This window comes from Pistacia vera, unplaced genomic scaffold (assembly GCF_008641045.1).
Source record: "Pistacia vera cultivar Batoury unplaced genomic scaffold, PisVer_v2 Contig761, whole genome shotgun sequence".
Lineage (NCBI taxonomy): Eukaryota > Viridiplantae > Streptophyta > Magnoliopsida > Sapindales > Anacardiaceae > Pistacia > Pistacia vera.
The window spans coordinates 291,952-306,748 of record NW_022196625.1 but is presented as its reverse complement, the minus strand read 5'-3'; the positions used below and the strand labels follow the sequence as shown (position 1 = coordinate 306,748).

The 14,797-nt window shown below is 36.3% G+C and overlaps 2 protein-coding genes and 1 pseudogene across 2 annotated transcripts; 1 reads left to right on the top strand and 2 right to left on the bottom strand.

Annotated features, from left to right (window-relative positions):
- The first annotated feature begins 164 nt into the window (after window positions 1-164).
- On the top strand, window positions 165-2,869 carry LOC116116139. The gene is made up of 4 exons (XM_031402231.1): window positions 165-416; window positions 568-1,059; window positions 1,932-1,983; window positions 2,175-2,869. The coding sequence occupies exons 1-4, from the start codon at window positions 165-167 to the stop codon at window positions 2,867-2,869; spliced, it is 1,491 nt and encodes a 496-aa protein (XP_031258091.1).
- A 3,350-nt stretch (window positions 2,870-6,219) lies between these two features.
- On the bottom strand, window positions 6,220-8,501 carry LOC116116120 (annotated as a pseudogene).
- Window positions 8,502-9,402: 901 nt separating this feature from the next.
- On the bottom strand, window positions 9,403-14,113 carry LOC116116138 (gibberellin 20 oxidase 3-like). The gene is made up of 4 exons (XM_031402230.1): window positions 13,912-14,113; window positions 12,561-12,936; window positions 11,017-11,323; window positions 9,403-10,056 (listed from the first exon to the last, which is right to left on the bottom strand). The coding sequence occupies exons 1-4, from the start codon at window positions 14,111-14,113 to the stop codon at window positions 9,793-9,795; spliced, it is 1,149 nt and encodes a 382-aa protein (XP_031258090.1). The 3' UTR covers window positions 9,403-9,792.
- Between the last annotated feature and the right edge of the window lie 684 nt (window positions 14,114-14,797).

The window sequence follows — 14,797 nt, the reverse complement described above, 5'->3', positions numbered from 1 at the left end:
ATCTTAAAGGGCCTGATACACTCATCTCCCCCTATCCAACTCTTTAACCTCTGTTACGGTCAAATTTTGTTAAACTCCAAATAACTTGATTCAATGGCACAACCCACGACTTCCTTACTTCTCCAGTCTTCAATGGTGAACAATATCGCATATGGGCTATCAAAATGAAGACATTCCTCCGAGGACAAGACTTGTGGCAATATGTAGAAGAAAACCGTAAACCAACTCAGTTGAGACCAAATCCCACTCAGAATCAGATCAGGATACATGAAGAAGAAGCTGCCAAGGCTCCGAGAACCTTGTCTCACATCCATGCAGCCATAACTGACCTTGTATTTACAAGGATTATGGCGTGTGAAACACCAAAAGAAGCGTGGGATAAGTTGAGGAGTTTAGAGGAAGTGACACAACAAGAGGCATGCAAGTGTTGAACTTGAGAAGAGAGTTTGAAATGCTAAGAATGCAGGAGTCCAAGAAGGTAAAGGAGTATGTTGACGGATGATGAGTGCAGTTAACAAAATTAGGCTACTTGGGGTGGAGTTGATAGATAGAAGAATTATATAGAAGGTATTGGAGAGCCTACTCGAGAGGTTTGAGACCAAGATTTCTTCACTTGAGGACTCTGAAGATTTGTCAGAGATCACACTCATTAAACTGGTGCATGTTCTACAAGCTCAAGAGCAAAGGAGGTTGCTGAGACAAGAGGATTCAAGTAAGGGTGCAATGGTGGCAAGCTTTAAAGGCAAAGTTGTTCAGGGAGAAAGCAAGAGGTTTGCTGGAGATAAGAAAGGGAAGGAGAAAACCAGTAATCAATGGAACAAATCAGGTGAAATAAAGGAGTATTCACCATGCTCTCACTGCAAGAAAAAGGGCCATTCCGAGAAGAAGTACTGGTTCAGACCAAATAATCAATATAGAGCATGTAAGCAATTTGGCCACATTGAAAGGGTTTGCAAAAACAAGCCAAACCAACCACCACAGCAAGCCCAAATTGTTAAAGATCAGCGGCAAAATCCAGAATCTGAGCAGCTATTTGTGCCATCCTATAGTACAGCTCAGGTTTACAATGATACTTGGTTGATAGACAGTGGCTGCACTAACCACATGACATCAAATTTGTAGGACTTCATCAGCGTGGACAGGACGTACCATTTTAAAGTTAAGATTGGGAACGGAGAGTTTATGGGAAAGGAGATGTTGTTGTGCAGACTAAGTTAGGCATCAAATTGATTCCTAATGTCTTTTATGTACCAGAGATAAGCCATAGTTTGCTTAGTGTAAGACAAATGCTAGAAAGAAAATATGTCCTACATTTCCAAGACCAGCCTTGCACAGTTTTGGATAGTGAGGGTTGTGAACTGATGAGGGTTAGGATGATGGGAAAAAGCTTTCCTATTAGACTAAAAAAACCAAAACTCAAAGCCTATAGTGCTAAGATAGTTGAGTCTGAGTTACGACATAAAAGATTTGGCCATTTCCATTACCATGGCCTTAAAGAAATCCAGACCAAAAACTTGGTACAGAATCTGCTCGAAATTGAAGAAACTAAGGTTGTCTACCCTAGTTGTCAACTTGGCAAGTTAAGTAGGCAGCCATTTCTCGTAAACCAAGCTTGTAGAGCTATTGAGAAACTCCAATTCATCCACATAGATGTGTGTGGACCTATGCAGACACCTTCATTGAATGGGAATAAATATTTTGTCTTGTTTATTGATGATTGGTCTAGGATGTGTTAGGTTTATTTTCTAAAATAAACGAGTGAATTTGCCGCTATGTTTGGGAGATTTAGGCTACAAGTTGAAAACCAAACTGGTCTAAGTATCAAGACAGTAAGGAATGATAATGGGACCAAGTATACATCAAATGAATTTGAATCAATTTGCAAGCAGGCTGGAATTAAGCACTAACTTAGCAATCTCTATACTCCACAGCAAAATGGAGTTAGTGAGAGGAAGAATAGGATTGTTATGGAGATGGCAAGAAGTATGGTTGCTAAGAAGAAGTTGCCGAAATATTTTTAGGCAGAGGTTGTCAACACGGCAGTCTATTTGCTTAATAGAATTCCCACAAAAGCCTTGATCAATTAAACTCCCTATGAAGCCTAGTATGGAGTGAAACCTGCCATGGAAAACTTGAGAATTTTTTGGGACATATATATGCTCTTGTTCCAACAGTTAAGAGATGTAAGTTGGATGACAAAGCCATGATAGGAATTTTCATTAGCTATAGTAGTCAATCCAAAGCATACAGTGTTTATGTTCCAAAGACCAATAAAATACACATCACAAGGGATGTTAAAATTGATGAGAATGGAGTCTGGAATTGGGAGGAAAACAAAATTAACGAAGACTCAAGATCACATCCGAAAAAACTTGTAGTGAATCAAGATGATGAAGAAGAGAGGGCTGAATCAGATGACGATGTTCCCATTAGAGGTACTAGACCTCTGACAGAAATTTGTGAAAGATGTAATGCTATCATACTTGAGCCTACAAACTACACTGAGGCTGCAAAGTCAAACACTCGGAGGGATGCAATGAAGGAGGAGTTAAACATGATTGAGAAGAATAATACCTGGGAATATGTGGACAAACCAGCAAATAGAAAGGTGATTCAGGTTAAATGGATTTACAAGAGGAAATTGAATCCAGATGGATCAGTTCACATGCACAAAGCAAGGCTGGTTGTCAAGGCATTTGCACAACATTTTGGAGTGGACTTTTCGGACACATTTGCACCAGTGGCCAGGCATGATACAATCAGGCTTCTCCTTGCTCTAGCTGCCCAATTTGAATGGAGAATTTGTCCGTTAGATGTTAAGTCTACGTTCTTGAATGGTTGGCTTAATGAAGAAATCTATGTAGAGTAGTCGGAGGGATATGATTACGAAGTTGAAGGCCAAGAGAACAAAGTCTATTCGCTAAGGAAGGCTTTATATGGCCTAAAACAGGCTCCTAGAACCTGATATAGTAGAATTAATGATTACTTAATTAGTTTGGGATATATGAGGAGTCCTAATGAGCACACATTGTATGTGAGACAGCTGGAAGGGGAGTTCATCATTGTGTCTTTTGCCAGGCTATTCACAAGTGTACGAAATTGCGCAAGTAATAAAGCTCAAGTAAACGAGTGCCGAATCCCAACAGAACTACCTACCAAGTACCAAACTAGTCTATTTTGTTACTATTTGATGAAACAGAATTTTAAGAATGAATTTAATTAAAAAAAAAACAAACTAAAAACTAAACAAAAGTAGAATTTTATTAATACTTCGGTAAATAGATCAATATGACTAAACCTAGGGCACATATTTCACACCAATTTAATCCTATGTATTGACAATTATTGCTAACCTAATTAACCTTATTCTAAAGGCCAAACTCCCTGATATTCCACTAACTTTCTCTTACATAATTAGTGAATTAACCCTTAAGCAACAACCCAAAATATCTCTAAGTTGGATTTAGAAGCTTAGAGACCATTAAGTTCTATGGAATTTACCAGAGTCTCATAGATCGCGGTAACCTATCTCTAACATTCACTCAATCTATGGTTTTATTATCTTAAACAAATCAGGTTTCATCTCTCGATCTCAACCCAATCCATGAGATCATTCAACTCTCGGATCCTTAAGAATTAAAAGCATTACACACAATAATAAAAACTTAGAATTAATGCTCAATAAGAATTAACAACAATAAAGTCAACACATATTCATAAATTGGGCTACATCTTTAGCCCTAGAAAAGGGATTTAGTTCATAATTGCAGTAATAAAAACAACCATTGTATTCAATAACATGAGTTCAAGAAAGAAAAATAGAAAAAATTCTCTAATTGGCAAACGAGAACTACAAGAATTCCGATCTTGAAAATAGTAGCCGTCCTTTCTCCTTCTCTAATCCCCTAAAAACTAATTAAAGACCCTTATTTATAGTGCTAGGGTTTGGAGGTTACTTAGGAAATAATTAAATGCCTTAACCCATTTAGATTCGGACTAAGGGAATGCAATAACCCACACAGGCCCGTGACCCATCGTTGCAGCGATCACAAATGGTCACTGCGGCAATCGTTCTTTCTGTCCCACGAGTCTGTGATCTTCAGAATTTGGTAAAGTCATCAACATACACTTTGTAGCTCTCTGAATAATCTTTCCAACACCATAAGAATCGTCAAATTCCTATTTCTACAGCTCAAGCTATGATCGAAACATCGAAGCATGCTCATCTTGAAAGATTTCTAGATTTTACGTTGTATCTTCGATGCATCACAACTTTCTCGTTTCAACTCCGATTCTTGCACCGTTCATTCCTACTTGTCACGAGTTCTATCAACATCATTATTTTTTCTTCAAATATTGGTTTGAACCTGAAAATACTCAAAATACACCCATGATCCCGTAAAAGGTATTTATGAAATAATTAATTCAAATTCTACAAATTAAACACATTTTTCCACAAATAATCCAATTAAATCACTAACAAAAGATATACTTTCAAGCTCTTATCATCTTTGTATGTGGATGATTTACTCATCACCGGAAGCAGCACAAGCAAGCTGAATGAATTCAAGAGGCTATGCATAGTGAGTTCGAAATGACTGACTTAAGGGAAATGTCTTATTTCCTTGGTATGGAGATTAGTCAAACTCAATATGGAATCTTTGTTAGCCAACAGAAATATGCTAATGAAGTCTTGAAAAAGTTCAATATGGACAAATGCAAACCAATGGATACTCCATTGGTTGCAAACCTGAAGCTGAGCAAAGATGATGGGGCTGTGAAGGTTGATGAGTGAATTTACAGAAGCTTCATAGGGTGTTGGTTGTATTTGACAACAACTAGGGCTGACTTAATGTTTGCAACAAGCCTCCTCTCCAGGTTTATGAGCAACCCGAGTGAAATCCACTTCATGGCAACCAACAAATAGAACCTGCATTCAAGAAGGATACGTAGCCAGAAGTACTCCTGTGTGGATTGAGCTACGAAAGCACCTTCTGAAATCATCCAACAAATAGCACCTTCTGAAATCATCCAACAGATTGGTTTAGAATATATATCCGCTGCTGCTGCTGTGAACCAAGCCATTTGGCTAAGAAAAATCTTAGATGATTTGAAGCAAAAATAGAGAATTCTACTGTGATTTTATGTGATAATCAATCTGCTGTTGCAATGGATAAAAATCCAGTCTTACATGGTCGCACAAAGCATATCAAGATTAAGTTTCATGTTGTAAGGGAGGTTAAATGTAATGGAGAAATTAAGTTAGTTCATTGCAGGGGTGAAGACCAAGTGGCAAACATCATGACTAGGACTTTATCCAAAGCAAAGTTTGAAGATTTAAGACTCAAACTTGGTGTTTCCAACAAAAATATCAAGGAGTGTTGAAGCCAGTGATATTTTGCTAGAAATGCAGCAAATTCTGTCAATTTTTGAAAAATCTTTTTGGCGCCAAGAATACAAAGTTGCTATTCTGATTGCAGTAGTTGGAGCTGTCGTTTTGTTGTATTTTGATGTAATTTGTGATAGTTTAGTTGAAACATGCAGTGATTAAGTGGTGTGTTTGACTGAATTGATTTTGTATTAGTTGAATATAATTTAGTTCAAATTCAAATTTGTAAAAATATCCACTGCATTAGGTGTAACAGTGGACTGGTTTATGTATATATTTCCCCTGTTTTATAAATAATAAGTAGAGCACATATTGATGCTGCCGTCTCTTCCTCTTTTGCTTAATATCATTCTTCTCATTACTCTCCAGCAAAACCAACAGATCCACACACCTAGAAACGCAACTACCCTCACTACAACTCATGCTTGATCCCGGTTTAGTGATGCACTTCTCAAAGCACTTGCCTGTTACAGTCTGTGTAACACATGAAATGCCATCAATAAATACTAAGCAAAGGGAGATAAATATGCATTTGTTCGAAACAAGAGATGAATGGATAGCAGATAACGTTTCTTCTTATATTTAGGCTTAGTTTGCCGTGCCTTCGCTCATATTCTCAGCTATTGTGTTGGGCGCAAAAATCAGAATGTTACGAAACATTTTGGAGGTTCTGATGGAGAGCACGCCTAGAGAGATTGATGCCACTAGACTTGAGAAGGGGCTTTGTGAGATGGATGAGGTTGTTGCCATCCACGAATTACACATTTAGGCAATAACAGTTGGGAAAGCGTTTCTTGCGTCCCATGTCAAAATAAAGCCCAATGCTGATGCTGACATGGTTCTAGACAAGGTTATCGAGTATATTAGGCGAGAATAAAACAGCAGCCACGTGACTATTCAGATAGAGCCCCAGTAGGCAGTAGTTCTGAGGAGAGATGACTGGGTATGTGGTGTTTTTCTGGGTGAGCCGGGTGTCAGTTTTAACTTTTCAAATTCTTTTACACCAGTTAAATGATCACATCAACTATGGATTTGGCTGATTTATATTCCTTTAGCATACATGTAGGTGGTGTTGACTGTTGAGGGATAATTTCTTATGCGTTATATCAATTACTGCTTTCTTCAATCTTCCTTTTTCCGTTATCGCTTTGATCATTTGCCAGTTAGATTCATTAAACAGATTTGAATGGGCTCAAATTCAATGCCCTGTTAATTATGCTTCTGATACACGTACATAAGACAAGCCATAATGACAGTAGAGGAAACTACTTCACATAGATTTATAGAACTCTATAACTGAGAAATTAAATGCAGAACATGGCACTTGAATATGAGAATACCCTGCGTCTTCTCCCAAACTTTGAAATTCTTTTCTTGTCCTCTCCTTTCCTCTCGAATTCATGTTCATCATGAACATATCTAACTGAAATAAGCTTTTTGCAGCAAGAATAGCTTCAGGGGCTTCTGGTATTACTAAATCAACTACTATCACTTTCCCGTTGGCCGGTAATGCTTCATAGCAATTTTTAGTATCTTCACGCAGTGCTCATCGTCCCAACTGTGTAGGATCCACTGTTTCATACAAATTCTGTATTGATTAGCTCAAAATTTAATTGAATAAGACAAACTATAAATTGAAATGAATACTTGGATTCCTTCAACTTCAAAAGTATCAACCAAGTCATTAACAGAAATCATTTAAATTGTGCTAAAATGATCAAGTCTGCTATCTGCAAACCTTCATGAAAATGGCTTCTCCTTTTGGAATGTCTATGAACATATCCCCTGCAACATGCTCAATACCTGCAACAACATTTGTTCAAATATCAAATATGTAAAACTGGTAACCTTTTTGGAACGTTTCAGCATCATAGTCAAACATGTAAATAAGTCAAAAAAGAAAAAAATTTCTTTTTACACAATGTAAAATCAAATCGAATTTTCTACGAGTAGTTAGCAGTAAAGTAGATCAAAACTTTCGGCTCATTATAGTCAAAGAAGATAAAGTGAGTTAATAAGTCTACGTACTATGAGATCAGAAACAAAACCTAAAAGTTCATACCAGGATAGGAAGTGGACTTTTCAATAATTGAAGGCAGATCGTAGTCGACACCCTTAATTGTAGGATATCATCTTTAGGACAGAACCACCCGCTGTCCCCACCACCCACATCAACCAGAGATTTTAAACCATCAAAACCTTTATATAACATACTCAACAGCACTCATCCCATACGGCTTGTTAAATGGAAGTTCCCTTTCAACGACTGCTTCTTTTAGATGATGCCACATATCTAACATCACTTTGTCCTGAACCATAGACACAATCAACTTGACCACCATCATGATCACTAGTAAGAGAGCATGCTAAAATAGAGTGGCTAGCAAGAAGGCGGAGAATTCGATCGAGAATTGAAGGGGCTTGGGGTTTGTTTTGAGCAACAAGTTGGGCTGCAATTTGTGAAGAGGAGAGTTGACCTCCAGGACTAGCTTTGTCTATGATATCAAGCACACCAAGTTCAATTGTTGCTTTTAACACCATAGGCAAGACTGATGTGCTCACTAGTTGCATAGCGTACTGTCCATGAATATGAACGTCCTCTTCATTTGTGGACGTTTTCATCTGGTTTTCCTCGGAGTTCATCTTGTGTTTTTGGTAGTTGAAAACACAAAGTTTTAGGGAGGATAATTTAAGATCTTTAATCTCAGTGCAAACGGTACAAGTTAATTATTATTGGTGGACATTTGTTTACAAGTACTACTACACTAATAATCTTTTCTCACAAACTTTTTCTCATAACCTCAACGTTATAGTTCGTCATTAATCGATTCACAAAATAAGTCTCACTTTCTTATATATGTCTTATCTATCCATATACGAATTGTCATATCAAAATTATAAAAAAAGTTAATGGCAAGATTTTATAGTCGTATCATTTTCTTTTATATATATACACACACACCGTGTGCAGTCCCTTGCATCGAAATTCTTAATAATTTGAGGAGAAAAAGGGAAGAAGACAAAAAGTCATGATCAAAGACTTCGGTGTGTGTATATATATAAATAAATGAAGATGCTCTTTAAATAAAGAGCACAATTAAAGGTGTTCTTAACTAAAGAGCACAATTAAAGGTGTTTTTTATTTTGAAGAATATCTTTTATATAAATAAAGAGCATATTTATTAATTTTAAAATATAAGAGCATCTCCAATGGTGCTCTTTATTTTAAAAAGCATCTTTCATATAAATAAAGAGCATTTTTATTGATTTTTAAATATAAAGAACAAAATTTTTATTCAAATCCAATAGACTCTTTAAATTTTAAGAGAGAGAATGTGTTTTTTCAAGAAGGAAACTTAATATGAGAGATAAATCATAAATAAAATATATGGAAACTTGCAATTTATTATTTAAAATTAGGATAGAGAGTAAAATTTAACTCTAAATATGGAGAGTCAAATTCACTCTTTAATTTATATTTAAAAAATAAAGAGCCTGTTGAACTCTTGTTTATATGGATAAACTCTTTATAATAAAGAGTCTGGGTCATATAAAGAATTATTTAGAGATGAGAGCATCTCTAATGGTACTCTTTATTTTAAAGAGCATATTTTATATAAATAAAAAGCATCTTTATTATTTTTTAAATATAAAGAATAAAATTTTTATTCAAATCTAGTACACTTTTTAAATTTAATAAAGATGCTCTTTATTTTCAAGAAAGAGAATTAATAAATAAAATACATAGAAACTTATAATTTATAAATTAAAATTAGGATAAAAAGTAAAATTTAACTCTTTAGATATAAAAAGTTAAATTTAATTTTTAATATTTAAAGAATTAAACTCTTGTTTTTATCGATAAAGTTTGAGTTATATAAAAAGTTATTGAAGATGTTCTAATTATACATCCGCTTCACGCCGTGTCCAAGTTTGACATTTCACTGTTGCTAAGCTGCCGACCTATTACGCGCTTTGGCCTTTTCAAAATTTCTATAAAAAAACAACACATATTTTAAGATAGAGGATAAGTAGTTTTACCTCTCAATACTGAATACCATAACTGAGTTACGGTATTACTAGCAGTCTAGCACCACATAAAAATAATTCCTGACACTCATCTAAATTAAAATTACATAACATTAAACTTGAGTACAGATGAAATATAATCAATAATTTTAATGGTGGTGAAATTATTTTTCCACAACAGCCATTAAGTGGCATAACGATCAATTAAGATTTTTAAGTATATTATTCGGGAAATTTTGAGTATGACCTATCTAGATTGTTAATAAGAATAATTACTAAAATAATATATCTTAACTGTCAACTTCAAAGCCTCAAAAGATAGAATTGAGGTGTGAAATTATCTCTCCACAAACACCTAGTGTGTCTGTGGTTGATTAAAAGGATGAAGCAGTAGTAGAGGTTTTGAACATGTCCAAGCAACATTCAGTTTCAAGTCCCCTCTTCCAGAATTTCTCATAGTATTCAGCATATGTAAAGTCTGTATAGGCAGCCGGGTGGTTATGGTCGATTAACTCCTTGGCGGGACCTATTAAAGCATCTGGCGATGGACAATAAAAAGTTGGAATGGATATGCGCTCCTTGTCACAGCTCACCACAGCTCGATGAAGCACACTCTGGTACCGATCATTGCTGAGTACCTGATACAAATTGACCCACCACGAAATTATTACCATCTTTAAATTCNATAAATAATCTTAAACTCGTAAGAGAGTTGCATTTGAAAGATGAAAACTTTGCTAAAATTCCTAATGCAGCTCCAGCCTCCATTCATCATTAAGAAACCAAATTACAACTCAAAAGTACAAAAAAATTGGATGTGCAGGATATTACATCATAAAATTTGATGAATTTCAAGTAAGATAATTACTACCATACAGCTACAAAAGAACTAATCAAACTACAGGATTACTTTCTTTTTGGGTTCAAGGACAGGAGGATCAACATCAATTCCCATATTAGCAGCAGTTCCTGCTATAATTCTCATGGCTGATTCAACAGTCGTGCAATTCAAATCTGGAAGTTTTTCAGTGGCAATGGCCCGCCATTGTTCAACGGTAACCTTTCCCACTTTCTGTAACTTTGTGTCTTTCGAACCTTATCCACTCCTACAGAAGTGTCCAGTATAAGCAAATGACTATCTTATACTCGTGAAGATTAAATGGCAGAATGGTATGAAGAGTAATCATTAATCAATTTAACCATTTACAATCAAGATATACCACTATTCTACTATAACAAACTCTCTGTTGGGCAGGGTCTAACTCATTCAGCATGGGCAAAATATCCTCTTTCTCAATGACAATCACAACCATACGAAACAAGTTATTTAAAGCATACTGTCACAGATATTTCTAGCATGTGGCATGCTCATGTATACGTTCAAAACACCTTACACTAGTTCTGCAGTCAGTTTAGTTCCTATTCTGAAGACAATGACACAAGGAAGCTATTTTCACAATTTCAAATCATCATTCCTAGAGAATAGGATTCGGTTCATTTCAATGTCTGACAATGTTCTTGGCCAAGAAGCGAAACCACCAATTCTTCAAATTCAAGTCATAACTGTGTTTCTCTTATATGGTTGCATGATCCAAGACCATGTCATTAAGTGAGTAATCATTGATAATAAAAGTGTTGGGGATAGGATTGACAGCAACCCATTTGTCATTCCTGAGAACCTGAAGGCCAGGCACATCATCTTGAAGAAGAACAGTGATTACATTAGGATCAGTATGTCCAGGAAATCCATAAGTTAGCTCTGGTTGTGGACATGGTGGATAATAGTTCAAAGCCATGTGTTGGGCATGTGTGCCTAATGATTTGTCTATATAATCTCTTTGAAGGGCTAAACTCTCTGATATGGCCTCAAGTAGTCTCAGTACTAGCCCCCTTTGAAACTGAATGCTGCTTGGACATGTTCAAAACCTCTACTACTGCTTCATTCTTTTAATTAACCACAGACACACTAGATGTTTGTGGATAGATAATTTCATCTGTAATCAAGTTCAATGTTATGTAATTTTAATTTAGATCAGTGTCAGGAATTATTTTTATGTAGTGCTGGTATTGACTATTGAGGTAAAACTAATTATCCTGTGTCTTAAGATACGTGTTGTTTTTCATAGAAATTTTGAAATACCAAAGCGTGTAATAAGTCAGCAGAGCCCAGAAACAGAGAAATCTCAAACTTGGACACGGCATGAAGCTGTTTTCTAATTAGAAAGCATTGAAATTCTTAATAATTTGAGGAGAAAAAGGGAAGAAGACAAAAAGTCATGACCAAGGACTCGTAGTTCATACGGTATATATAAACAAATGTCCACCTAGAATAATTAACTAGTTCTATTTGCACTGGTCAGAAAGATTAAAGATCTTAATTATCCTTCCCAATACTTCGTGTTTTCAACTACCAAAAACACAAGATGAACTCCGAGGAAAACCAGATGAAAGCGTCCACAAATGAAGAGTACGATCATATTCTTGGACAGTATGCCATGCAACTAGTGAGCGCATCAGTCTTGCCTATGGTGTTAAAAGGAACAATCGAACTTGGTGTGCTTGATATCATAGACAAAGCTGGTCCTGGAGGTCAACTCTCCTCTTCACAAATTGCAGCCCAACTTGTCACTCAAAACAACCACAAGCCCCTTCAATTCTCGATCGAATTCTCCGCCTTCTTGCTAGCCACTCTATTTTAACATGCTCTCTTACTAGTGATCATGATGGTGGTCAAGTTGATTATGTCTATGGTTTGGCACCAGTAGCCAAATACTTCATCCGGAACCAAGATGGGGGGTGTTTGGCTCCCTTGCTAGAATTGGTTCAGGACAAAGTGATGTTAGATATGTGGCATCTGTTTAATTGAAGAATTGTATGTTTTCAATTCATTGATTTATCACTAAGGAGTTACATCCTTTATATAGGAAGTATACGATCTCTTAAATCCCCTAATTATGTCAATTGCGGATTATACAATATTTTGTGTGACATAATTAGGAGATTACATAATCTTTAAAATATTCTAAGATCGTATATCTGACATAACTAAAAGATTACATAATATTTACCTGATTACAAAATATTTACACAATATTATGAAAATCTTAACACTCCCCCTCAAGTTGGTGTGTAGATGTCACACATGCCCAACTTGTCTAACACTTGTGAGAAAATACGTTTGGAGACAGCCTTCGTAAGAATATCGGCCAATTGATCCTCTGATCGAATCTTGGGTAGTTCAATAATCTTTTCATCCAGTTTTTCTTTGATGAAAAGTCTATCTACTTTAACGTGCTTCGTACGATCATGTTGAACTGGATTGTGAGCAATGCCACATGTTGCTTTATTGTCACAATATAACTGGATTGGTTGATTAGGTTGATAACCCAAATCTTGTAGTAGAAATCTTAGCCACAAAGCTTCACAAATCCCAAGTGCCATTCCCCTAAATTCTGCTTCAGCGCTTGAGCATGCCACAACATTCTGTTTCTTGCTTCTCCACGTGACTAGATTACCTCCTACAAAAGTGAAATAACCAGAAGTAGATCATCTGTCATCCACTTCTCCAGCCCAATCAGCATTAGTATATGCATGCACATTTTGGTAGTCCTTATTTTTAGAAAATAAGATTCCCTTTCTAGGAGCATGTTTTAAATATCTCAAGATACACATAACTGCGTTCATATGCTACTCTCTAGGATTATGCATGAACTGACTGACTATACTTAATGCATAAGCAAGATTTGGCCTAGTGTGAGACAAATACATCAATCTTCCCACAAGTCTCTAGTATCTCCCTTTGTCAACTGGTACTTGTTCAGTCTAGACTCATAATTTCAAGCCTTATTCGATTGGTGTATCAGCTAGTTGACATGCTAACATACCAGTTTCCTGCAGCACATCCAAGGCATACTTTCTTTGTGATAGAAAGATACCTCTGTTACATCGAGGCACTTCAATTCCGAGAAAATATTTCAAAGAACATAAGTCCTTCATCTCGAATTCTTCTGATTAGTACTTTTGCAATGCCTTCCTTTCTTCTGGATCATTTCTTGTAACCACCATATCATCCACATATACAATAAGTGCAGTGATCTCTCCTTGTTGTTTTTTAAGGAATAATGTGTGATCTGAATTGCTCTTATGGTAGACAAAAAACTTCATAGCTTTAGTGAACCTCCCAAACCATGCCCTCGGAGATTGTTTTAACCCATACAGTGACTTCTTTAACTTACATACCTTTTGGCTATGTTTCATTGGTAAAATACACCTTGGTGAAGGATCCATATAGATTTCTTCAGACAATTCTCCATGTAGGAAAGCATTATTCACATCGAATTGCTGTAATGGCCAATCCAGGTTTGGAGCTAAAGATAATAAGACACGTACCGTGTTGATTTTAGCTATGGGTGCAAATGTCTCTGTATAGTCGATCCCATGGGTTTAGGTGTACCCTTTTGCTACTAGTCTTGCTTTAAATCTTTCAATTATACCATCAGCTTTATACTTCACAGTGTAAACCCATCGACATCCAACAGTCTTTTTTCCGGGTGGACAATCAACAAGTTCCCAAGTCTCATTCTTCTGTAATGATTTTATTTCCTCATTCATAGCAACTTTCCATTTTGGATCAGATAAGGCTTCCTGCACACTGTTAGGAATAGATACAGTAGATAATTGATTCACAAATGACATATTCGATTATGACAGACGATGGTTAGACACATAATGACTCATAAGGTATTTGACTTTACTAGATAGCTCTGGTTTTGTTGGTTTGGGAATCCCTCTAGTGCTACATGGTGGTAACTGTTTCCTAATTGGTTCAGACTCTAAATCAAGAACATTCTCAACAAATGATGGTTGTGACATACCAGGAATAAGAGACTCGGACTGAGAAGCTTCTACGGCCAGGTTTGATGCCACCTCCATATTACCATCATCCACTTTATCTTCTTATCGAACAATAGGTCTAGTTTGTGACTCATGGTCTCCCACATCTTGAACGTCATCTTGAACTGCATAGTCAAGAGTATGAATTTCTTCTTGACAATACTCCCCCTGAAGTTCAGACTCAGAAGGAAAATACATAAACTCTTCATGGAAAACAACATCCATCGTTACAAACATTCGTTGAGTTGGAGGATGATAACATCGATACCCCTTTTGATGAACACTATACCCAACAAAAACACATTTCAATGCATGAGAGGACAACTTGTTGCATTGATGTTTATGGAGGTGAACAAATGCAACACAACCAAAAACATGAGGCTGTAAGTTCAGGACCACTGGAGTATTCACTGCTTTACCAAGAGCCTGAAAAGGTGTCTCGAACCGAAGAGAACTAGAGGGTACCCGATTGATTAGGTAGGCTGC

Excerpts from the sequence above, each read along its gene's own strand:
- LOC116116139 (XM_031402231.1), top strand. The coding sequence starts at position 165 with ATGAAGACATTCCTCCGAGGACAAGACTTGTGGCAATATGTAGAAGAA. Across the intron at positions 417-567 it reads AGGAAGTGACACAACAAGAG|GTATTGGAGAGCCTACTCGA; the intron begins GCATGCAAGTGT and ends ATTATATAGAAG. Across the intron at positions 1,060-1,931 it reads CATCCTATAGTACAGCTCAG|CAAAATGGAGTTAGTGAGAG; the intron begins GTTTACAATGAT and ends TATACTCCACAG.
- LOC116116138 (XM_031402230.1), bottom strand. The coding sequence starts at position 14,113 with ATGTCATTTGTGAATCAATTATCTACTGTATCTATTCCTAACAGTGTG. Across the intron at positions 12,937-13,911 it reads TGTGAAGTATAAAGCTGATG|GAGGTAATCTAGTCACGTGG; the intron begins GTATAATTGAAA and ends TCACTTTTGTAG. Across the intron at positions 11,324-12,560 it reads GTGTTAGACAAGTTGGGCAT|CATTCAGTTTCAAAGGGGGC; the intron begins GTGTGACATCTA and ends ATGTCCAAGCAG.